At 41.0% G+C, this 25,159-nt stretch overlaps 1 protein-coding gene across 2 annotated transcripts in view; it reads right to left on the bottom strand.

Annotated features, from left to right (window-relative positions):
* Window positions 1–16,622: 16,622 nt before the first annotated feature.
* Window positions 16,623–25,159, bottom strand: part of ATP10B (ATPase phospholipid transporting 10B (putative)) — a 58,988-nt gene continuing 50,451 nt past the window's right edge. For both annotated transcript variants that reach the window (XM_069772350.1, XM_069772349.1), the window contains 5 exons: window positions 24,901–25,101; window positions 23,011–23,091; window positions 22,797–22,901; window positions 22,152–22,339; window positions 16,623–19,158 (listed from right to left, as the gene is read on the bottom strand). In XM_069772350.1, coding sequence (XP_069628451.1) covers window positions 18,651–19,158; window positions 22,152–22,339; window positions 22,797–22,901; window positions 23,011–23,091; window positions 24,901–25,101 — 1,083 coding nt within the window. In that variant the 3' untranslated portion in view covers window positions 16,623–18,650. The remainder of the gene's footprint in view (window positions 19,159–22,151; window positions 22,340–22,796; window positions 22,902–23,010; window positions 23,092–24,900; window positions 25,102–25,159) is intronic.

Here is a 25,159-nt window from a genome sequence, read left to right as displayed (position 1 = left end):
CAAAAGGAAGAAACTCCATGCTTGTGCAGCATGTTGATTGAGGCTAGCCCTAAAGAGGAAACGGGTGCTTTTGGCTTGCTTCCTGCAGTGTTTACTGCTTTCACGCCACTCAAATAATGATAAAACTTGCGTATCCATGGCTCAGCAAGTCACGATACAGTTCCTCCTCTGGCCCGCGGTGTGCCAGTCCCACAGTGTGGAGTGACATACAGACGGGGGCTACAGGCAGACAGTTGCTGTGCGCTGCTGCTATCAGGCCAAGGGCACCTCTAGCCTGAAACATGTCTGGGAGGTCGCCTGAAACAGGCTGGGGCCGTGCTTCATGTCAGAGCCATGCTGCAATACAACCACTGCTGCCGATTTACCTTCTCTGTACCGACAGGCTTTCCGCCATAAAGAAGATAACGCAGGAGCATAGCAGGCTGCAGACATGCTTTGCACTGGGTTGTGGTATAGAAACATATTGCAGATGGTATTTACATAAAAGACAAGTACATTTTTATTTTTGTGTCTACTTGGAATAAACCTCAGTAAAAGCTAAGCAGAATGTTTTCCTCTTAAAATATTACAATTAGTGGCAACATCTGTGTTGCACAATTTATTATTTGTATGTGCAATGTTGTAAAATACACTTTCCCGACATTATAAACTGGTGTACAAAACCCCTGCAACTATCTAATTAAACAATGTTAAAATGCTAATCTAACTTGGAGTAACAGAACTCAACACAATTTCTTGTCTTTAAAGTGTTTTTCTTAGTCCTTTACGGAACCACAGGGAAACTGCTGTGGGGTCAGCTGGGGGTGTGTGTCCTTTCACCATATATGAGGTCTGCAAAATACAGGCTGACGCTTCAGCTGAACTTAATATTGGGATGTTAGAATTGGAGAAGTGTCCCATGGATGGTTCTTCAGTTAACAAGATTTAAGTGAAATGAGAACTGAGGGTATCACAGTCACTGCCCTGAGTGGCACAGGGAACAGACTTCATCTCTGCACCTTATGTCTCATGGTGAGGACAGTGGCTAAAGAAGTAATTCTTCTCTGGCATAAAATACTATTTTCCCACAGCTTTTCATCCCCAGGAGTTACCTAACACAGAGCACAGTGGGAGTCCTCTCTGCAAGGACAAAAAGGATTGCTCACAGCGGACAGCTGTATTCATCTTTCTTTTGAGCTGGTGTTGCATTCTGTCCCTCATCTCCCACATCAGCCAATGCCTTAAACACTCCCCTCCACTTCCATCTGTCCCAGTGTTAAAGCCCCGTGGTGGCTGCACCCTCCTGGGAGGTGCAGTGCTTCCAGAAGACCTTTAGTCCTGTGCCTCAAGGCGCATGGGCAGGAAGGTGGAAAGACACGGGAGCCAGAATAACTGCTCATCCTCTGGCGTCTGGTAGGAGCTCAACCCATCCGCGGTGTGACTCACACCCTCAGGAGATTGATTAAGCAGAGGAATACCTCTGTGTAGGTTATAAATAGCCTAAGGAGTACATAGCCCATTTCAAGTCAAAGTCAAAGGATGACCTTGATATTGTCGTGATTGGCAAATTAAATCAGCCTGTGTGCCTTTGCCCAGAGGTGGATCAAACAGGAGCACCTCTGAGAGCAGGAATAGCTGCGAGGAGAAACTCCTTCTCTTGGGAATTTCACGGACGAATCTCCTCTGCCGCTGTGTTACCTGACTGCAGCTCCAGCCCGGCATCAGTAACTCCGGATGGAAATGCAATGTCAGCATGTTCACAAACACGCTGTGAATAAGGTTGCGGGCGGGGTCCTTCAGACCACGTATGCTTAATCTTAGGTGATGGATTTAGCTGGGGTATAGGGGAGTAGCCTTTTCCACCACTGCAGCCAAGTTTATCAGGGATCGTGAATTGATCTGAGCCACTAGATGCCTACAAGTACAGCCCTGCTTTTAGCAAACAGAAGTGGGGACGCATCAAAAGCAGGTCTCTTTTGGAAAGACCCATTAATGCCTCCCCCCGCCCCCCTGAGATACTCAACGGGGGTTTGCCTTGCATCTGTGCTTTTAACCTCAGCTGTGAGCTGTTTCTTCAGCTCTGAGAGTTGATTGCGTTCCCAATTCTACTTAAGCTGGCAGAGTATCTTCATACAGCCCATTACAGCTGCCAGTCATCTAAATTACATAATTTGCATTGATTTGATTAATACAAAGAGTTTTTAGCCATTTAGAACAGAAACTGGTTTTCTGTTGCTGTTGCGCACACAACGCCTGGAGATGAAGGTATGTCGGGCTTGCTTTGCCTTCCGGACATCTCCGTTCCCACCACTCGGTTGGTGCACACCAGCCCACAGAGGTACCTCACGGTGCCGTCAGCTAGGCACAGCGCAGGGTGTTCCCGCTTGTTTCCCACCCACCAGCAATCGTTTTATCAATGCTGTATTTTCTCTGCACACTTGCTGCTTTTCTTCTATGAATGAGATGAAACACAAGTACCTGGTGCTATGACATAACCATGAGAGAAGATATTAAACTGAAGCTCATCACCTCATCAGCCTAGGGGTTGCAAAGTGTTTATACAACAAATTGAAGTCTTCTCCTCTGAAATGAAGCCATTTGTCTCCTAAATGGGAACCTCCCTCTGATGAAGAAGGCCAAACTTCCATTGGGGTTACAACTTAACTTCAACACTGCTTTTCTCCAGTAGCTGTGGAGAAATGTAATGATAAAAAAAAGTAGAAAAAATTATTTTATTGTGTCAATGAAAGGAAGGGTGAAGTGGGAAAGTGAAAGCTTACTTTAGAAAAAAAAAAAGGCAGAGAGAGTTTCTATTACAGATGGAAGGTGGAACCGAAAACTCTGGAAAGCCAGATTAAATGCCATACAGAGAGATTCCCTCAGTGATTAATTAGTTTGTCAGAAAAAAAGTCAAATAAACTATGTTTTTCACTGTTTCTTTTGCTAGATCCTGTGTTACGCTCTTTGCAATCCCAAGGGGAGCCCTCCACTGCTGTCTGTCGCAAACCACTTTGTTCTGGTGCCCTCTGCTCAGTCCCAGGCTGCTCCTGCCTACAGAGAGCACAAAAAGATAACAGAAAAACCTCGATGCCTACGGGGACCAGTTATCGGTGGGGGGTGGGATTTTCACTTTACCTTTCATTGCACTCTGTTTTGAGGCAGCAAGGCTTTTGCTGTTCAGTTCTTTGCACTGCAATCTGCATTGCTTGATGACTTTAGGACAAAACGAGTTGCTCATTCTCTCTCATGAAAAGTATCCCGTGTCCGGAAGGGAACTGAGGACACAACGGGGAGAGGGAAAGCGTCATGGTGAGCATGAATTGCCTCTCTGATCTGGTTTGGTTTCATCCTAGCCTGTGGATTAGGAAATGTTCTGACTGGCTACAGCAATGCCAGAATTAGATAGTTTTAAATTACCATAAGTCATTATGTATGTTTGTTATATAGCCAGTGTAAGAGGAAAATTGCTCAATAAAACTTTTGTTTCATGAAGCTACGGGAACTTGGCAGCATAAACAGATGTGTATACATTGGTGTCAGACCTTGTGGCATATAATATGTGCTCTTACGGGAAAAAAAATTATATTTAACGACTGTGGTAGTAACAGTGCTTTTATCTTGCACTAGACACCCCCTAGACACTGCCACCCTCGCCCCACTTTGCAGGCCTGGCACGCAGGAGTGTCGGCATTCGGTGCGCCCTGCAAACCTGCAGCTCTGTGCTGAATGTGCTATCTCAGCTCTGCTCATCACTCGGCTGCGGTAAGAAAGATTGACAAAGATAGAAATGAAAATGATATAACACTCCAGGAATAATTGGTATCTTCAAATATGTTTGTTGAGTGAATCTGGGAGTAAAATCTGCTACCCTACAAGTCTGATCCCACCGGCCCTTCCTGTGGTGGGGAGGAACCACGGGGCAGCCCGGTGGGTTTACAAACACGCACAAAGCCATGTTGCCCCCGCAGAGTGGGCCTGGGTGTGAGAAGTCAGTGGCTTTTTTTGTGATTCCTCAAGCTGCTGCTGGAGACAGCTTGCTCTGAAAAAGTCCTGCCACGAGCTTGGGCTCGCTCTCCCAGCTGCATTCAACACAGCCCATGCTTACCTTCCCGGGCACATCAGAGTACCACGTCCCACTGACTACGCTGCAAAACACGGCATGTTGTTCTCCTGCTGAGGAATCAGCTCCTCAGTCTGTCCTTTCTTTTTCTTGCTTGTTTCTTCTGGTCCTGAGGCTCTGTGGGGCTGTGCAGAGCAGGACATGGGTGAGATGCTCTCATCCCTGCATGAGCAGGATGAACCCAGCACCATAAGCATCTGAATGCTGAAGCAGATATCACAAAATCTGAAATTTATTTCAGGTTGCTGAAAGAGGACTAGCTGTGCCAATGATGTTTAACAAAAACGTCTGTTTGTCCTGGGTCAGTGGGCACCAAAGGCAACCACCCACTCCTGCCCATTCCCTCCCGCGCTGAGCAGCCTGGACCTGACTGCCAGCCAGGCTCCTAGGTCAGCCAGCTGCATCGGTTTTCTTGGAAGCTGAGGAAACCAGAGTCCTCCCAGAAGCAGAAGAAAGCCTCACGGCCAGACTTTCTGGCTGCTGCCGCTGGCAACTTTGTCCAGGAAATTGGGAACCTTTTCCTCCAACACTCAGGTGGGAAGGGAAAGAAGCGTGTCACTTGGACCTGTGTTTATCAATGTATGGAAAAGAAGTTGGTTGGTGCCAAAATAGTCAGCAACACCTACCCCGGTCCTTAGATGTACAAATAAGATGTCCACGAGGATCAAGAAATGAAATCTAACAGAAATAAAGCTCTGACGCTTGTCTGGCTGTTGGTGCGTAGGCAGGCAGCAGGCTGCCCTGCCTGGCTAACCTTCCCCCCCTCCACCGACTAACCAGCATCACCAAGGAAGGGAGTGTGCGGGAGGTGTTTGCCCTTTTATCAAATTAGAGGTATGCTTGTGAAAACAATGAAAGGCAGCAAAGGTATCACTAGGTATCACGCACAGGGTAGGAATGATTGGTCCTGCTGAGCCCAGAGGAGCTGTGCTGCTGTCGAGCAGCCAGGTATCCAACCTGCCGATTCTCAGTTTTAATGCAGGTTAAGCCCAAAGGTCATAGGAGACAGGAGGAAAGCAGAAAGGAAAGATTTGGGGGTAGAGCCATTAATGAATTCCTGTAAAGTATTTTTTCCACTCTCTCCACTATTAAAGTATTTATTTTTTTTTAAACACTCAAAGTGATTCCTCTTTTCCAGGCTCAGATTTGATTTAAAGCCCTGTTAGGCTTCTTAGATCTATTTTGGATTAGCCTGTTCAGACAAGTCTGCAGGCAGATCAGCACCTACTCTTTCCCCCGCCTTGGCGAAATCGCTTTGTGTGACCTGGAGGGTGATGAACAGCTGGAAGTGTAAACTGGGAAACAGCCAGCGACCGCAGCGGTGAGCACACATGCAGGGACCAAATAATTCACCCACAGAGGCCGTGTAGGTAAAGAGAAAATATCACAAATAGCCAGACAATGCAATGCAATAGGTACCCACTTGTCTCTTTTTCCAGAATATTTGCAACTTCTGTTTCCCTTACTTTTAGCAAATGCACTGATGCATTACATGTCTGATAATTCTCAGGAAAGTTCCCTGTCTAAATTTCTTTTCTTCTGTGACAGCTTTTAATAATTCAAATCCAACCTAGCAAATCACCGCAAGGGACACTGTTGTCTTCCCAGCTGTGCAGAGGCAGGCCTAGACCTGCCTCTCTGATGTTGGACTACTCGAGACTCCCCCTTACGGATTACTAGGCCTAATTTAGCTTTTATTAATTCTGCTTTTTCCTAATTTTAATCCACAGACCAAAGAGACTGGGTGGTTGACATGATCCTTGCCACAGCTGATCCATCAGCCAAAATCAGCCTAAGTTTTGCTGACCATCATGTCTGTTAATTTTGCCTAAGCTCTTTCATAGGCAGAGAATTATCTGCTCCATTCTGGCAGCAGCAGCAATTCAAAGGGAAGTTACTGGATTTCAACACTACAGACCAGCATGGTGCTCCATGCCTCAATCTTCAGGTGGGCTGGCAGAGCAGGGGAGGTTATGAACTTACTGAAGAATTAGGAATTGTACATACTAGGAGGTATTAAATAGTATGGGCAAAATTTAACAGATTAATCTTTCTCTTTGTTAACATAAGTACCTGGAAAAACATGGAACTTAGATCTAAAATAATATACATAGATACATTCATACATATATGTATATAAATCTTATGGGTATGCATATATATATTTCAAAGCAGGGATATTGGAAGTGCACACCTTTGCTTCCCAGGGTTACAGTATTTCATGATTACTCAGTTTAAATCCTCCCACTACATAACTGCCAGGATGAAAATTATGTTTTGGTTCCTTTCCTCCTGTACAGTGTTAATTTTTTAATGTCAAATGTGATGTTTTTGACACTAATAAAAAGTATTAATTTGTAAATTAATTTATTTATAGGCTTTTCTATAGAGTTCAGCACTGTCAAGTCTGAATGCCCTTAAAAAGTTGCTAGGTGACACTGTCATACCTCAGTCTGATGAACAAATGAGAGCTTGTAATGTTGATGCAGTGACTTCAGCCAAACGTCCTGCTTTCATTTTGATAGAGGCTTTTTTCTTTTTTTTTTTTTTTTTCCCAAATCATTGTAGGTTTGTTATGAACTGCAAGCAAGCTCAAATTATACTCTTCACCAGTTATGATTTAGTTCATAACTAAACTAGTTCATAAAGTCAATGCAAATCTTTCCATGTTGTTTTCACGGAAATCAGAACAAATTCATATATTTGCATGAGCAACGATATTCATAGACTGATCCAAAAAAAAACATTTTCAAAACTTCTAACTTGAACTGCATTTACCGAAGATGTAGCTAATTCCTTGTTTTCCTGCCTGCCCTGAAATGGAGTACAGCTGATCTGAAGAGCGCATCGTCTTTGTAACACTCCTTCACATTCAGGAAGACTAGTTGAAAAACCACATGTACAGTGGAGCCAAGGGCCTGCATACAAAAGAGAAACATATGTGTGTACGTATGTGCTTGTGAACCCAGGACAGGGCGGTCGATTCTGACAATATGGGTCCTTAATCAGAACAGGCATATTTTTTTCCAGCTCCTTCCCAGTAGCTGGAACCATAATAGCTAATATTAGAGCTTTAGGGCAGGGAAAAGGGTGATAAGGGCAAACACCCTTTTACTTTTTCACATAATTTTCCTTCTTTCTTTTTTTTTTTCTTTTCCTTAAAACAAACATTTCCTGATTTCTTTCTTCCCTGTTTTGAAATAGTGAGGATGCTACATTGACTCAGAGTGGTCACAAGGTGTTCCACTTACATGAAATCCATGAGAAGTGTGTTTCTTAGAATTTCCCTGCAGGCAGGAACCTATGGAGCTGGCAAATGTCTCAGTGGGGCTCATCTGCAGCAAAATTGTGAGTTTGAAAAGGGGCTGTCGATGGGCTTTCAAGGCTTTGGCCTGGCTCTCTCTAGCAACATTTTTGTGATCCGAATTGGCATTGATTCGAGACGTGTTCCTGTGCAGGGTAAACAATAGCTTAAAGCAGCTGCTAATTAGCACAGCTCTGTTCTGTTATTGCTTTTCATGTCTAGATACCTCCTTCAGAAATAAGAAGCAGAAGGAAAACATCCAAGCAGAAGAATCAGAAGGCAAAGGAAAAGAAATGGATGGGGATTGCAAGTGAAAAATTAATGAGGAGAGACCTCATTTCACAAAGCTTATATAAAGCTGGGCTGCATCTGTGCAAGGAACAGTGACCCAGAAAGAGAAATCTGTAAAAACTGAAAGCAAGGTGCAAAACTTGGTAGCTTTTTTCCCTCTGAGATGGGCCTACATTCACAAACAAGGATCCCTTGTTTATGGCCACTGCGAGCTCATCTTTGAAGTTTCTACCTCTCTTTCCCTCCCCTCCAGCAGGTTCTGGCTCGGGAAGCAGCAGGGCGCTCTCAGCGCTCACGAAGAAGATTGTGGCCGAGTGTGAGTCCAGAGAAACTGTGCTGTGGGCTCAGCACGTCTTACCTCACATTTCTTTAGGGATATCAAACCTCCTTACGCAGCCATTTCTTTTCTATCTATTCTTCATATATAAATATATATATATAAAACATATATATATATATATATATATACATATATATATATATATATATATAAAAGCACTTAGCTTCTGGCCCAGATGAAACCCTTTGTAATACTGCTGCTGCCCATCTGGCTGCCTTATAAGAATTCCCTTTCTGGAAAGCTTGGGATTGTTCCCAGTGTAGGTGAGCAGGTAAAAATGTGTGTTTTCAGGTGCAGCAGAAGTCTGCAGAAAGTCATTCTTGCTGAAAAAAAAAAAAAAAAAAAAGGCACATGGATAGTACTAAAACGGATGGGGAATATTTCTCAGTATTTCACAATTCAAATCCTCAATTAATGGGCATCTCCTTTCATAGCCGATCCCAGAAGAAAAAGACCTTTAGTACCTTGCATGACAGGGCTGAGATTCTCACCCCAAAGGCTCGCTACTTAATACCTGAAAACCAGGACTCTTCACAGTTTCCCTGGAAGAGAGAGTAGCATCGGCAGGAGTGCCAAATCAGCACGCTGGTTTGAATTACACCCCTTGCTTACTTGCCTGTTGCCCTGAGTGGAAACTCAGGAGAATTATTTAAAATGAAACCTTTTGTCTTCTACATTAAGAACATCTCAGGTAATATTGAGCAGCTCACTCTGCTATTAAGGGTGGGTAACCTCCAGGTATTAACACATCACTTATCTCTCCTACTAATTTCTCCTGACGATCTTTGCCTTACAGTTCAAATAAAGGATCAAGGCATCATATGCTATCACATCGCATAAGCTTTTTCTCTGCCTAGCATCATCCATTAGCAGTCAGTCTAATTTGACTGTTTCCAAACCAGAAAGGACAGCTGTCAGCCACCTCCCAGAACGGATTCAAAAGCTATAATCAAGAAATCTTCTCCAAGAAGTTGTTCAAAGCTGGTGCTTATCACTCTTCAAAAGACCGTGAAGACAATAAACTAGTCAATTTACTCTAATGGACAGGTGCAATCTGAGTATTTAGTGTCTCGTTAATATTGACTGGCAAGACTTAAAGGAATTTGAATGCCATGGATGTCAGCTGCTAGACCGGCAGGAGATGAAGCAGTGATGAGCAATATTTGTACTTGTGCAAGAGGATAATTCCAGTTTATCTTCTGAGGTGTTAACTATTGAAATTAATGATGTTTAAAACTTGCACTTTGTGAATCTGTTCAGATTTCCCTTTGAAACAATTGCTGTTCGCATAAGGTTGCAAGGAACCACCATACAATAGCAGGGATTTCTCCTGATGAATCTGATCTGGTTCTCTCCACATTTGGCACCAACTTTCCTGCCCTCTTCTGACTCCCCCAACTCTGCCAGCATCCCACCCACCGATGACTTAAAGCATGCTTGTTCTCATAGCACTTGTGCCAGGTAGGGCAAAGGATTATTATTTCCACTTACAGACTGGGAGAGCAACCACAGAAAGACTGCTCCCCACCTCCTGGAAGGTATTTAGCTCTGTCAGAGTCACTGAGCGGCACCTGCAACCGATGAACCCTGAAGCAGCGTGTTTATTTTCCTCAGGGCCAGACCACCTTGGGGGACGTCAGCTGGCGAGGCAGCCTCACCCCGGTTGGTTTAGGGTATTTATGTATTTTGGTTTTGTTTAAGAATGCTGTTGCAGAAGGAAAGACTATTAAGCCATCTGTTACACAGTTAGGTCTAGAAAAATACACACTGCCCAAAGTCTGGTTTCTTTTTGTTTTAGCAGCACACTATCCATTTTGCTACTGGCACCTGCATCTCTCTGACCCTGGGAGCTCTGCTCTGAAGGAAGAGCATCCCTAGGGGCTGGCTCAAGAAAGCCTGGGTAGCCAGCAAGTGACTTCTTAACCTCAGGATTCTAATTAAAAAATGCCCTTGAGTCAGCTCCAAGTCAGGTAACAAAAAAAAGGCCCCGAAAGGCCTGGAGAAGGATGGATGTTCAGTAAATAACAAGACCTGTAAGACCTTACTGTTGGTGACAGGCAGATAGTTTCAATACATAGAGCTTAAGTCTTACTGAAAGTTGTTTAAAACCACTTATATACAGTTTCTTTTTCAGAAATACAGGCGAATTGTTCACTTTCCTCTTCCCAAATATCTGATTATTTAGCAGAGTTGAACTATTAGCGTCTTAACAAAGAAAGAACTACACACAAGCTAATAACTATTTTTACAATAAATTCTCTGCTTTGCCTTTTGTGAGCTGAAACATCTTTTCGATACTGACAATGGATTAGAGATATATAAACAGTATTAAGAAGACAAAATATTTCTTGATTGTGAGCATTTAGGGGATTCTGAATAATTTCCTATCCTTTATCAACCTTTAAAAGGATTTTCATTTACCACTGAACAGCATATCTAAATAAGTTGCAAAACAGAGGTTTGCCCGTAAACCGTTGACTTTGACTATCTGCATTTTATCAAACACAACTAATTTGCACTTTAACCTATTTCCTGCCTTTTTTTTAGGTGATTGTAACTTTCCAGTATGAGAATAAAACATTATTACATGTAACAAATAGAGCATATCTAAGGACATACTTTCAATGAAATAGTTTCCAAACTTTTGATGTTTGTGGTCATTATCATGAAGGTTAATGATGATAGGAATAATAGCAAGCAATAGGTGCTGAAACTCCTACAATAAAAGTGCAACAAAGTGAATATGGAGCTTTGATGCACTGACATTTATCTGCATCTATTATCCTAGTATTTTACTAACTCTGCAAATTCCATTTTGCTTCAAGATTTCTGCATTTTTATAGCAAAAGCATTGTACGGAAAGCTGATTTTTTGAAAATGAACTGATCTCATATTAATTCTGCATCATGATAAAACTTTTGCCATAAGCCACATGACTGCTATGAAGTACATGTTTCTATTTCAGCTGATTTAGAAAAAAAATTATCAATTCCTATATACTGGGGGTTATCACCCAGAAATCCAGAAAATCTAGACTGTAGTGAAAATGATGAAGTCTCTTTAATTAGGAAAAAAGTGAAAATATCAAAGACTTTCCTGTTTCTTAGTACATGGAGGACCTGTCTCTATGCCATCGAATTCAGTAGAGGCTTTGCCATTGACCCCAGAGGGTGGCGGGGTGCTCCCTCCAGTACAGCACCTACCCCTCCTTTCACAAGAGAATTCTACTGTCTCTTCTAACCTGCCCTTCAAGTCTAGTATGTGCTAATGAAATTGCTTTAATAAATTAGTGATTACTGATCCAAATATTTAAATGTAGCTCCCCTCAGCAGATACCAAAAATGATGAAGCCCTCCAACAAAAAATTCTGTATTTTCAAATGCTGTGATTAAAAATCCAGTTTCAGAAACACATAATAAATATAAACCAGAGAGAGCTCTTAAAGACGGGCTATAGCTGATTTCCCTGTACAGCTTGTCTTTTAGTTTCTCTGGTTGCTAAGATACTAGCAGTATTACCTTTCACTATGTCTTTGGGATTTGAAGATGTATATTCTCTTACCCCCTGTAAAAGTCTCCTCCATGTATTGCACCCATACCTTTACCTGCACCTTTCCTTTCAGAAAGAGCAGGTGGAGAGTGTAGGTGAGATTCTCCACACATATAAAGCCACAGACCTCCAGTTACTCCAGCGGAGCACTCCTACCTTCCAACCACTTACAATCTGGTCTGGTAAATGCAACTGCTTTATTTAGAAATTAACAGTTTTGAGGTTGTGTCACACCAGGTAATGTAGACTCTTCTATAAATGCAAATAACTTCACTGTCCTAAAAGATGCCAGAATTATTTTATATGAGGGTTCTGATTTTCAAAGTTAACTTTCAAATTCTATGCTCAAATACCTGATTGCCTCAATCAAAATAATTTTGATGTCTAAACGGTTTTGTATTTCAGTGCTCTACCATCAGCCTTGAACCATCATGAAGCCTCCAAGCTTGGGAAGTTATCTTCAGGATTTTAGAAATGATGATGTCCATTTCCAGAAGAACTGAAGATGGAGTGATTTGAAACAAACTCTTTAAAGTTCATCCCTTGCACTAAGTGTGATTAAACACTATATAATTTAACATTATGTGCTGATAGAAAATCAAAGCATTTGCCCCCAGCATGCTGACATTTACAGCAGTGGAGAACATTTGCACATTTTATGCTTATAATAACAGATGAGGTATGAAATGGATTCTGATAATGCTTTGAACACCATGGAAGTCTTGTCATTTATCACAACAAATAAGCTTGCTCTGAATCCCTACCATTATTGTGATATATTTCTATAGAGTAAATGTAAAGAAAAGCTTTATTTCTATGGTGGATGAATCTTCACAAGTCCAGTAAGCAGGTTCTCTTCAAGCAAGCCCCACTGTAGTGCTAGTCTCATTTCTTGCAGGTTTTTTTTTTCTTTGTTTTTTGTTTATTAATAAAGAGTTGGGTAGACAAATAGCTGATGTGGATCGTCTGTAACTCCTTACTGCAAAGAGATCAGATTCTCCCTTGAGATGCTCTACTGTCTTACATTTCTGTGAAACTATGATATATCACAAATAACCAGTTATGTGGAGTAATCTCAAGAAACTGCAAATCAGTCTAAATTTTAAATGAACGCAAGTCAAATGCACACTTGGTGCCAGAATATTCCTTTTAAATAAGCTGCCTTCCAAATCAGTATTAGGAATTAAAATATTTATTTGGTGTGTGCTTGGACTTCTTTATTGAAAGGTGCTGGAGAGTTAGATTACTTTGGGCTGTAAATTTTAGCTTTGTTTTTTTTTTTCATCTGAGAGCTAATAGCTGCAAGCACAATTCTGGGTCTTTGATGTCTATATTACCTCCTTACTGTGAAACTGAAGATTATGAAAAGGAGCAAAGGATCTTAAGAACAGATTCCCATAATTTATATATGTTCAAAATTTTTGAGAAATCATATTTGAATCTTTACAGCGTTATCTCCTCTCAAAACAAGATTAAAAGAAAGTCATTTTAGCCTACAAGTGTGGGGCCATTCTTCAGTCCTCCATACTTAACTGAGAACATACATGGATGCATACTTCACTCGTTTTTTACAGCTAATGACTTGGTTTCTATGAAGTCAAGGTCAAAATTCAGTTTCTGTGGAGCCAAGAATTGACCTTTTAGTTATAATGATGATCATTTATAGAGCTCTGCTCTCCTGTTGAAGAACACAATAACCACACAAGTTCTTTTGGCACTAACATAGGAAGAAATCTGCAAAGTATGCCTGGAGGTGGGAGCCTACTTCAGTAGCTGCACTGGGGATGGTGGATAAATAACCATCGCCTTCAATGACTTCAGGCAACAGATGGCTACCCCTCTGCTATTTTTGGAAAAATAATGATTCAGACTCTATTCAATCTCAGTCTTGTTTATGTAGCTGAGAATAATCAGGTGTTATATTAAAGAGATGGGCAGCAAGTTCTGTTCACAGTTTTCTTATGTACTGATAACTGCAGCAAGTTCCAGTCACCGGCAATGTCAAAAGTACTTTATAGATCTTCAGTGTTATTTGGTCAGCTCTCTAAATCCCACCCTCTGTGATCATTATCTTCAAGAGTCTCTTGTCTCCGCGTTTATATTTTTACTCATCAGTGCTGCTTACAAGTACCTAATCATGCCACATCCTGCCTGCAGTCACCTTACTCCTAAAGCAAATAGCTCTGTACTCGCACACCACCTCAAATGGCAATCAAACAAATGAATTAAACATTGCAGCATCAGCCAACAAAGTGGCAAAATATACGCAATTCACCCTTGGGAAAAGTGGTTTCTGTGCTGGAGCAACATGCACACCTATCTCTACATAGTTTAAAACCTGGTTTTGCATTTCTGAGATATATAAGAAAAGAGAACAAACTGGATTCCTCCCTCTATCCCACCCAAATAATTCTGGATTTTAGCCTGAAGAGTTATTGCTGATATCAAGCAGATAATCAGCTATAACTGTCAAAGACCACATCTCCAACTTGCTGTGCTAAGACAGACACAAACGAGTAGACATGTGCATGCATTTCCTGCACCTTGTATTACCCCCCCCCCCAACAACTACTGGTCTCTGTTGAGAGGATGACGGATGGCTCTTCACTGACCATTGCAAGCAGCCTGGGATTGCATCTGTTACTCAGCCAACGGACCTGGTAAGTCAGCTCCTGTTCACCTCTATATGAGATGCCACCTTCAGTTTGTCACATAGGTATAGCTCTGTATAGCTCAAAGTGTTATCAATTTATATGTATAATATGATTGAAATAACCAGGGAGCCGCTAAAGTCCTGTGTACAGCCCCCGTCAGTTAATATTTAAAACAGGGAAGCAATAACTAGATACAATTCAGAGTTTAGGAACTAACTACTAGACAATGGAGCTTTATATTTATGTAAGAAAAGGTAATGGATTGTGGTCTGGTCAATAAACCTTGAAGAACCACTTGGAACTGTCAAGACAGACTAAGAAGGAAATTCCAGCAGGAGGACATTGCGACCACCAACTTATTGACCACCTACTCAAATGATACCACCTACTCAAAAGAAGACAACGAAGGAAGAAGACAGAGTCTGAGCACTAATTTACATGAGGGGCAAAGAAGAAAGAACCAATCATTAAGGAAAATAACAATGAATATGTAGTAGTTAAGCGTATAAATGTGAGAATTTTTGAGATAAGGGTGTGCTGTCTTGAGACAGGCACACATTCATGCTCATCAATGAAATTAATTTGAAAATACCTCAACTCTGCATTATTGCCTTGCACACTGGGTAAATGAACCCCATTTGTGGGACAACAAAACCACTGTTGCATATGCAGTATCATTATTATAATAATATCATAGATCAAAATAAAAAGTATGCAGTAATTTCACAAAAAACCATTAATTTTAGTGTTTTCTCCAAGTGTATGGAATGTTGAATATCACCAGAGGATACATTAAAAAGTGAGACACCTGTTCTGTTGTGAAGCATTCACATTAGAGCTAATGGAACATACATCTTGACAGTATTATTAAATATATCTTGAAATAAAAACAAGCTATCTTGGAAATCCAGTTAGGTCTAAATAACCCATTTAGTAAATACTCTTCCCCTCTTGCAAATAAATTCATTGGAGGGCTTGCTTTCTTACTGTAGGCTTGCTTTCATTGGAAAAAAAATAATGTTTTTTAACCCTAGATCCTACTTCCCAAAGGGATTGATAGTCTTAGCTAATATACCTCACGATCAAAGGGAAGTGCCTCTTCACCATCTTTTTAACATGAGATAGTTCATGATCACTGCTTACCCAGGAGCATAGAAAAGATCACACTGTTTAGCGGTGAATAGTAGGTCCTGAACTATGGCAGCAGCTGCTTTGGGAGAGGGATGGTAGCGTTGTCACCCAGGAGGAGGGGTACCAGGGGAGAGCTTTATAAAGCTGCGGAGCCAGCTGGGATGCAGAGGCCAGGTCTTGCCTGACGCTGCCTTTTGTTTCTGGTTGTTTCAGCTTTCTCTCTCCTCAAGGATCAGGCATGCTTTTCCTCTATGTTGCAAACTCCCCAGGTAAATCATCTATTGGACCGTTTTTTTATTATCTACCACACAACAGAATTAACAGATTGCAGGTCTAGCTGTAGAATTATTTAAGGCAGCCATGCAAATTTGGATTCTTTCTTTCTTTTGACTGAAGTAACTATTTTTGGTTACAGCCTAGAAGCTACTTAGAGAGTGATTGTCTTCCACTTCTCTCATCCCCTGACACAGCAGGGACTCCATCACTATAGAGCTTTTAGGGGCTATTTTGCTGGAGATCATAAGCAATCCTTCCTTCACTACCCTTCTTAAAAGGACCCTGCCCTAACTATATGCCATTTCTCATCCTAGGCCCAGCTGTCAGGGCAAAATGCATGGTAGAATGGTTTTGCAGAAGCTGTGGTGAGAAAATGTGAAATTAATTCTTGGCTTTGTGTCCTGGTTTCAGCTGGGATAGAGTTAACTGTCTTCCTAGTAGCTGGTACAGTGCTATGTTCTGAGTTCAGTATGTGAAGAATGTTGATAACACTGATGTTTTCAGTTGTTGCTCAGTAGTGTTTAGACGATAGTCAAGGATTTTTCAGCTTCTCATGCCCAGCCAGGGCACCTGACCCAAACTGGCCAACAGTGTATTCCATACCATGGGACGTCCCATCTAGTTTAGGAACTGGGAAGTGGGGGGCAGGGATTCGCCGCTGGGGGACTGGCTGGGTGTCGGTCGGCGGGTGGTGAGCAATTGCCCTGCGCATCATTTGTACATTTCAATCCTTTTATTACTACTGTTGGCATTTTATTAGTGTTATCATTATCATTATTAGTTTCTTCTTTTCTGTTCTATTAAACCGTTCTTATCTCAACCCAGGAGTTTTACTTCTTTTCCTGATTTTCTCCCCCATCCCACTGGATGGGGGGGAGTGAGTGAGCGGCTGCGTGGTGCTTGGTTGCTGGCTGGGGTTAAACCACGACACTTTGAATTCAGGAACTTCTACAGGTCTTCCAGATTTGCTTAAACATAATCTGTCTGACCCTTTTCCATATATGCTCAGTCCTCTTGCACATTCAGATAAATTTGTTACCTAGTTTTTAAGATAAGCATTCCTATAGCGCGGGCTACTAGGTAGAGGAGTGGCCTCGGAAAACGTGAGTTTGCCACTCATAGATGACAATAGGAAATCCAGTCCTCTGCTTCTGTTTTTGTCCTCTCAACAGCACACCAAGTCATGACCATATTACATTTATTACTATAAAAACATTTCACATTTTGTAATAAAATGTATAAGAAATTGCATCTTTAAGTTCAAAGGAAATGGACCATTTAATGTAGGAACATGGCTGTGAATTGTAAAGGCTTGATCTTAAGTCTTGTCACCCAAGGTCCATTCCCAGCTAGTGAGCAAACATTTGAGCAATCTCACACTCCATTAACAATAATCTCAGCTATGCCTAATTCCCTTCATTTTGTACATCATGCAAAAAAATCTCTTTCTGAATTGTTTTACAGCTGACAATTAATACTTTAACGATTGCAGTTCTATGTGTGCTCTTGCTCTGGCTACCAGCAATCCCAGTGGCAGATATGCTACTCAATTTTGCCTGAGTTGCTTTAAAGTAACATCTTGAAGACTCTAGTTACAGTAATTATTATAATACACAGAATTTAAATTAGTATTTGCTAAACAGGTTATTAAACAGATCACACATTGTGATAGGTAGTAAATAGCTAAATTAACATAGCATGTATAAAAAAGGCTAAAAACCTACTTAAATCAGAACCAGTGGTAGATTCATAAAAGTACAGAGGGCTTGAATTTAAAACATAGTTAAGATTTCACCCTACAATGTGAATAAAAACTTGGGAAATGGTCTTACTAGTTAACATTTCTATAAGAAATACCAAAGTCACCTTTCATTGCATTGCAATAGGTAGTGATGATAGTGACATTTTATCATTTTTTTTCCCTGCATCTTGTTGCCCTGAGATACTGAAAAGGATGAAGGTATTATGCATATTATGGTCATTCTACAACGTGTACTTACTGCAGTGTGATTAGTAACCTTCATATATTGCTTGTCAAAATCTCCATTATTGAGACCTCCATCAACTACTGGATGTAACCCACTGTGGGCAGGAGCATGATTTAGACTTGATTGAATGCAGCAACACTACATAATAATAGAGAATGGAAGGAAGAAACTGAACTTCTAGATGAAAAAGCAGGGACAACTTTAGAATTCTAGAACATAAATTCTTGAATTTGACTTGTTATATCTGTCTACTTTTGTACGTAGGAAGAAGTAGACTCCACTTACCCCTGAGTTATCCTGTCAGTTCTTGTACTTCAGTATTTGCATTCTTCTCCTTCATAAACTCATTTGTTCTTTTCTTAACAGTATCAGGTCAAACCACTGCCTGCATAAAAATGCTGAGCTTACTGTTCAGGGAAAGCAGACTGTAGACCTGATATTGTTATATGTATAAAGTCCATATATTAAAACCTGGAACATTCTTTAGTCTCTTTCCAATGCTGTTATTCTGCAAATACCTTTAGTACCGGGAGGTAACATTTTTTCCAGGCAGAACTGTAATTTTTATGTTAGTAAGGTCTTTTTAAAAATTTTATAGTAAAAACTAGAGTGGGATGTGTTGCTCTAAGACTTGGCTTAATATAGAATGGATTCTCTTTCTATTACCTCAATAGCATAATAACATTGAAACATCACTAGTACAATTATTCCCTATTACTGTGAAAGAAAAATATTCCTTGATGAAAGAAAGTAATTATACATTTCTCAGCAACTGTGTGATGCTTATGTAACATTCCCCTAATGAGACAAAACTAGGAAGATCAAGAAGTCAGGTAATGACAAACCCAAACTATACATGCACTTAGGAAAAGTTGCATATTAGAGATGTTATTGCACTACTCCACATGTCTCTCTCTCCTTTTGCAGTGAGCATCACAGTTAAGTACAAATAGACTTTTTATTTTCCCTGTGGTATTCTTCTCCACATGGGCTGTGGATCCCATTTCTGTTTGTTCCTTCAGAGTGTCACTGCACTCACAGACCGCCGATGGCTTCCCTGGTTAAAACTGTTAGCATTATCTTTACTCAGTTTGCCACCGTCCTGTCCAGGAGTTGGTACCCTGCTGGGTACAAGGAGGTAATGGCCAGAGAAAGGTCCTGCTGAAGAGTCTGTAGCAGTAGGTTCTTCCTCTGCCCACTTATTAAAGAAATAGTAGCCTTCTTCGGGTGTCTCTTTTCTGAGAGGATTCACTTCAGAGGCAGAAAGTCCCTGATTTTCTGTGTCCCCATGAGACACAGCTGTTGCCACTGGATGTAAAAATGGTGACACACATAAGTGGCTGATGTTTTGGTCAAGGTCATCATGAGATGTAGGCAATGCTACAGGTGCACCAGAAGTAGTTTGCTCTCTTGACCTCAATTTCTGGATTTCATGATCCTGTTGCGCTTTAGGAAGTTTATCTATTTGCTGTGCTTTCAGAATCAGAGATGTTCCAAAGGTTCCTCGTAGAGCAAAAATAAAGAACCTGATGGAAGAGAAAGAGAATGGATTGTTTTACCAGTGGGTTCCTTCCATAATCTACATCACATAACACAAATCCAGTTGCTAATTTTCCAGTGCTCTGCAGGCATCTGGTAGACACTTTATAGCTGGTAGATTAAAGTTGACTCCTGGATCTTAACACAACATGTAACACTTATCTTGACCTGTAGAGATACTAAATACTAAAATACTAAATAAATGATACTAGAACTACTTGACTGTTGAACAGTGCAAGAAAGATACACAGAAGCTCACCAAGAGATGCAGTATTTGAGGAGATTGAGATTATATTTATACTGCTAAAACAGGCTAAAGAAGGAATATTAATTTGATACGTAACACAAGCCCAGAAATTTAAAAACCTCGGCTTGTTGATTTCTCAGGAAGCAATAAGAAAAAAAGTGTCCTGTCTGCCCTTTGCAGGACAGAGAACTTATATAACTGTATGTTGTGTGCAGTGAGAGAACACGCTTCCTCTCTCCGTGTCTTGTCAGTTTTGTCTGAAAACCAAAGTCTTTCTCAAAGCATCTTTCTAATAGGATTTGACCTTTACATAGATGGCCTCAATATGCATTTTAAAACAAACACGGGGATTCTTTGAAATTGCGTTAAGAAAGCTGCCTTCTTCACATCCTGCTGCTAAATGTATGCATAAATGAGTATAACAAGATTAAAAAGCCTAACAAGCTAGACTAAGTACAGAAAGGGCCTTTAAGGCAATGGATTTCCCAGGCCTATCTGCACAAGTAGGAGTGGATAAACATATTTGCTGTGCTTGTGCTCAGGCTGGTCAATCCCATAGCATCTCAAGTCTGGGAACTGGGCAGTTGCTAGTTACAGTTGGACAGCTAAGAGCACAACTACAGAGATCCCAGGTCCATCTGTGTAGATCTGGTGTGGATCATGTTGTCCTCTGTATCTTCTGTGCAAGTTGCAGGTGGACCAGACAGGAGGAGAGAGAAGGGAAGGAGAACTGTGTCGTCCATCCCGTGAAGTGCTTTAATTTGCTCCTGCCCTTCCCACAGCCCTGCAGGGTACGAGACTCAGGTACCTCTTGGGCCTCTGCAGGGCCTCCTGGCAGACGGCAGTCTGCCTTCCACAGCTGCAGAAAAAGATCTGGTTCGTACGTTGAAATCCTCCAAGAGACTCACTGTCTTCCCTTGCCAATGAATGACCATGAAATTCCGATCCCTCGCTGCTTCCCAGACTCAAGGGTTTTCGTACCTAATGCTGTGCAGTCTGTGTCCCAAAACAAAGCTCAGAGGCAGTTTTGAGATGCAGATGCACAGAGGATGCGCTGCAAAGCCCTGCCAGACAGCGCTCCAGGAAAGGCTGCGCGCAGGCAGGGCACAGACGAGCCCCCCGGAGCACCTGCAGCGTCTCAGACGTGGCAGCTAGCGCAGAAGGCAGCAGCAAAAAGGAAGAAGCGAGAAGAGCAAGGATTTTAACAAAGCCTTTTAGAAAGAAACCAGGATCTCAAGGCTCCAACTGGTTTCTGAAGGAGACAGGGAGCAGGCAGCACGGTGAGATGGACCAACTGAAACTTAAAATTAAGTGCATTTTAACAAAGGGTGGTTTCACCACTGCTGTGATATGCTGACAGCTAAGCTGTAGCAGAAACTGGGGGCTGGATATTCCGTGAACTGAGGACTCTGCAGAAAATAATCTGGGGTTCCTACATGAAAGAACAGCAGTTCTCCAACTTTGAAGATATCAAGATACAAATCTTAAAGCTCAGTATCCTGCTGAGGCAGCAACAATCTTAACCTTGCTGAATTCCCAAGATGGAGATATGAGTTCTCTAACCAGGTGTTTGATGTAGCTCTCGGTAGAAAGCTCAGGGTCAGAAATGACAGTGTGAATGAGGGCTGATAGGAAGACAAAAATCACACAGGAGCAAAACAGACTGGAAAAGGATGCCCTGCCTAGAAGACAAGAGACCTTACTGAACTATATGTTGTTTATCCTGACCTGAAGTTATATAATGTAACATGAAATCACAAGAGCATCTCAACTCAAATGGGGAAATAATAATAATAATTTGAAGAAAAATATTATCTAGTCTTGAAAGGTTTCTTTTCAAAGTTAAACCTCAGATTCTAATGCCTTAAAGCACTTACAAAATCAGATACTAAAAATATTTTCCTGATTCTTGCAATACCAGTGTGCTGCACTACTTCATGACAATTAGGATGAGAGGGAGACTAGCAAGATAGTCAAACCAACCCATTTCTTTCATTGTGCAAACACAAATAAGGATTTTAAATAAGTGGTGCAACTCAGACAAAGCATATCTGCTTAAAGAATGATTCAGGTATCAAGCACCAAAAGTAGTAATGTTACCATATACATATATGGGAGCAGAATCATTATGTTTTTCAACCTAGTTTTTTTTCAGCAACCTATCAAAAGAATTATCCCTCTCCAAATATTATTCGGCTGCAGTTAAAGCTATCTTTAACATACCTGATTTGTTGCACAGAGTAAAACTAAAATTCTGGATGCAGAAAATGATTTCATATGGAAACATGTTCTCAAATTTGGCTTAGTAATGCACTGTCATGTACTTAAGAAACAAAATACATTTGTAAGTCTCAAAACATATAGGAATATTTCAAAGGCTTGCTTTCTAGTCTTGATCAGCTCAACAACATTGTGTTTATGATAGTGAACAATCGTGTAGCAGATTTGTACTGGTAAACTTTGAAGTACCCCAGAAAGAAAGGGTTTCCTGATGGGAAAGCAAAAGCAGCAGATATATAGTGACTTATCTAGGGTTATATAACTGAATAAATTAATGGTTCATGAACTGGAAAGTTGAACCCAGGCATCTGACTTCCACACTGATTGCTTATCCCTCTGCAACACATTTGCCCGACATATCACATATCCATACACATCACTATTGTTATTTCACTCAAATGCCTACAAATCCACAAAATGAAAATGGAGATGAAAACAGTGCATCATTCAAACCTTGGCAAGAGTGCGATGACTGGGGTAATAAGACACAGCAAATAGAAGATGGGGTCTGAAAGCTGTTTCTCCATAACCCAGTAGGGGTTGGTGGGAGGGTTGCAGACCACGCAGGCGGCATTGTAGATCAGAGAGAAGACGAAGTAAAACACCACACTGCCAATCATCGTTACCAAATGGAACAGGGTCTGTAAGCAGAATTGCACAAAATGACAGTGATGCTTGCGAGACCCTGACTCTGGGTGTAAGACAGGAGGTTACAAAGACAAATTGGAAAGAACGTATTCAATAGTCCCTGTTACTGAAAAGTATAGTAGGAGAAATACCTGGAAATTATCTTACAAAACAACAGTGACAGTGAATACAGTTCTTTAAGAAACACGTCCTCATATATTGAAGTATGTAAAAATTATGTACTGTCCTGTCCAAAGGCACAGTAGAAGCAAATTCTGTCGCTATTCACATGAAGGTATTATCCTGAGGGTAATAATCAATTCTGGCACATTGTGAAATCTCAGTGCATCTGTTACTTTTTGTGACCCAGAATTCAGGTAAATGACTCTGAAAGACAATGCCATGTCTATACAGTATGCTATGTTCATAAAAGAAAAAAAGTCACAGGAACAGGACGGGTCAAATACATACCCATGTTTTCATTTCTAGAGCCTGGTGCAAGAGAATGGTCAGGAGGGAGATGGTATTGATGGGGTTTCCAAAGGAAAACACATCTATGTTAGAGTCCTTGTATGTCTAGAAAGCAGGCAGATAGACTGTGATGAGCCCTGACTATTCGGAAGCAAATTTTTCTGTTTTTTAAGGGGGATAGGAGAATGAGAATATTAATGAACCTGGTACTTACCAAATAGGGGACAAAGAAGCAAATGAGGCTTTGGTAGAAGGCATCCAACATTGTAAAAATAAAAGTTGACAGCTTGTATATCTGCAGGAGTTTATAGATAACAGTCATTATGACTGGACACACATCTCTAGTCTGTCCTGCAGACATAATTGCTGCCTGTTATTCTTCCATTCAGACTACTGATTATAGCTAACTGGTCTCCCTTCATGAGTAAATGGCTCCTGAGCAGCTGATTTAGACCACAGGCTTATCTCTGAGCTGGCATTTTTTCTGTGTCAACTAAAGACAGACCTTAGGAAGGTTAGCCAGTCAACTAAGGGTCTTAAAAGCTGAAAGTCATGAATGCCCCATCCCTCTCCAAAGGACCCCATTCCTCAAATTCTCTTTCAAACAAAGCTCTTCCTAGAGCTATAGAATTGATCAAAAATCCTTTCTTTTAAGGTTCCTTCCACTGAAACATCTATTTTGTCCCATTTTAATTTGACTACTTGTCATATTTAAACTTATCTAGCAACCTGTGGGGCCACAGCTCCCATGGAGTGGGATGCATTGTTGGAGTGACAGAAGGCTGGGCTCCTGTTGTTTTAACGCAGACAAAATGCCAAAGCGACAACAATGACCTCTTCAAAGTTGTAAAGAACATATATTTTGCATATATGTGAGGTCCAAGAGCTCCTAAGAAAAGGAATGGAAAGTCCTACAGAGAATCCTCAAATCCTGTACTCCCTTGCCTTGGTTTTTCAAAATATCATTAAACACGATGTGAACCACCAGTTCATCGGTGCTAAAAATCACAGTCCAGGATGATGAAAGTAGGTATTAGGAGAAAAAGGAGGAGAGAGAAGAATTCCTAAGTACCCTGCAATTTTGTGATTTAAAACTAAGGCTGCTTCAAATTTTGCTCATTAACATTTTCATAATTTCCTATTAAAAATGTTAAGGCAATTTGGGAATAAGTGCTACTGTACTTTATGTATATGCAAAACCAGGTATGTACGTCTGTATATGTGTGCTCCTCACAAACATACAGAGATCAGACCTCTCTAAACCTAACAGGCAAACTGAGGTGAAAACATAACATATTTCATGCATATTTTCTGATGGTTAGCAATACTGACTATTCAAAGAAAAAGAAGTAAACAAATGAAACAGTTCATGCCTGGAACAGCCTAGACACCAAACTGTGACAAAATCCTTTATGTATTAATAGGTATATTTCTGAACCTGAGAATAGAAAAAAAATGTCAGGTTGTTTATTGATTTAAGGGTTTGCGTTTTCTTGTCACTTTTTGCTGTAATCTTTTTAACAAGCTTTTCTTCTTCAGTAGGTTGAGACTGTTCAAAGCACCAAATGTGAGCAGAGTTTAATCAGGGATCAGCTAAACTATTTTACCCTCATTTGTTACATTTCTCACCCTGTTTTATTTATTTCTCCCCATGTCTTCACTGCAAAATTGTCTATAAATTTTGGTGTGTACATATATACACGCACACACACATATTTGCTCCATCATCTCTTCTTCAGATCAGAAACACCAAATACAGGGCTGATTCACTAGCACATCACTTTACCTATTAAAATGCAGCATGCTGGTGCCAGACTGGCTTCATATATTTAATGGCAGAATAAATCTTCTCAGTTACATCTTCCAACTATGACCAAGCACCCAGCCTCATTTCCAGGAAGAAACGTCAATCATATGTTCCTTACCAGTTCTTCTGACAGCTACAATTATACCTTCTTTTAGTGGACATCACTAAACTAGAAACCATAAATGGGACATTTGGTTCCAAGTAAGTCTAAACTCTTCTCTTCCTTCCCTCCTCACAAAACCGAAACCCTGTGGTCCTTTGGCTTATCAAGCAGTTATTTCAGCAGTCAAGACATACCTCTGAATTTTGTCCTTTCTTGTACAACTCGGGCAAACCTAGAAGTGTTTCTGCAGAAACATCTTTATCCAGGATTCCGAAAAGAAGAGGGGGCATCGAGGTGAAGAAAAGATTGAAAAAAATCATCTGCCAGTAATCTATCATTGTGCTGCCTGAGAACCCACAGAAGAACTGGTACCAGAAGAGCAGGTTGACGTAGCTCTGTAGGGAAGCAAATACAAACACAACATACTGTTACGAGCCGAACCGTGGCTCCCTA

The sequence above is a fragment of the Haliaeetus albicilla genome, chromosome 27 (genome assembly GCF_947461875.1).
Source record: "Haliaeetus albicilla chromosome 27, bHalAlb1.1, whole genome shotgun sequence".
In the NCBI taxonomy this organism is placed as follows: Eukaryota; Metazoa; Chordata; class Aves; order Accipitriformes; family Accipitridae; genus Haliaeetus; species Haliaeetus albicilla.
Note: the sequence above shows the minus strand (reverse complement) of the source record. Positions and strands in the feature narration are given on the sequence as shown.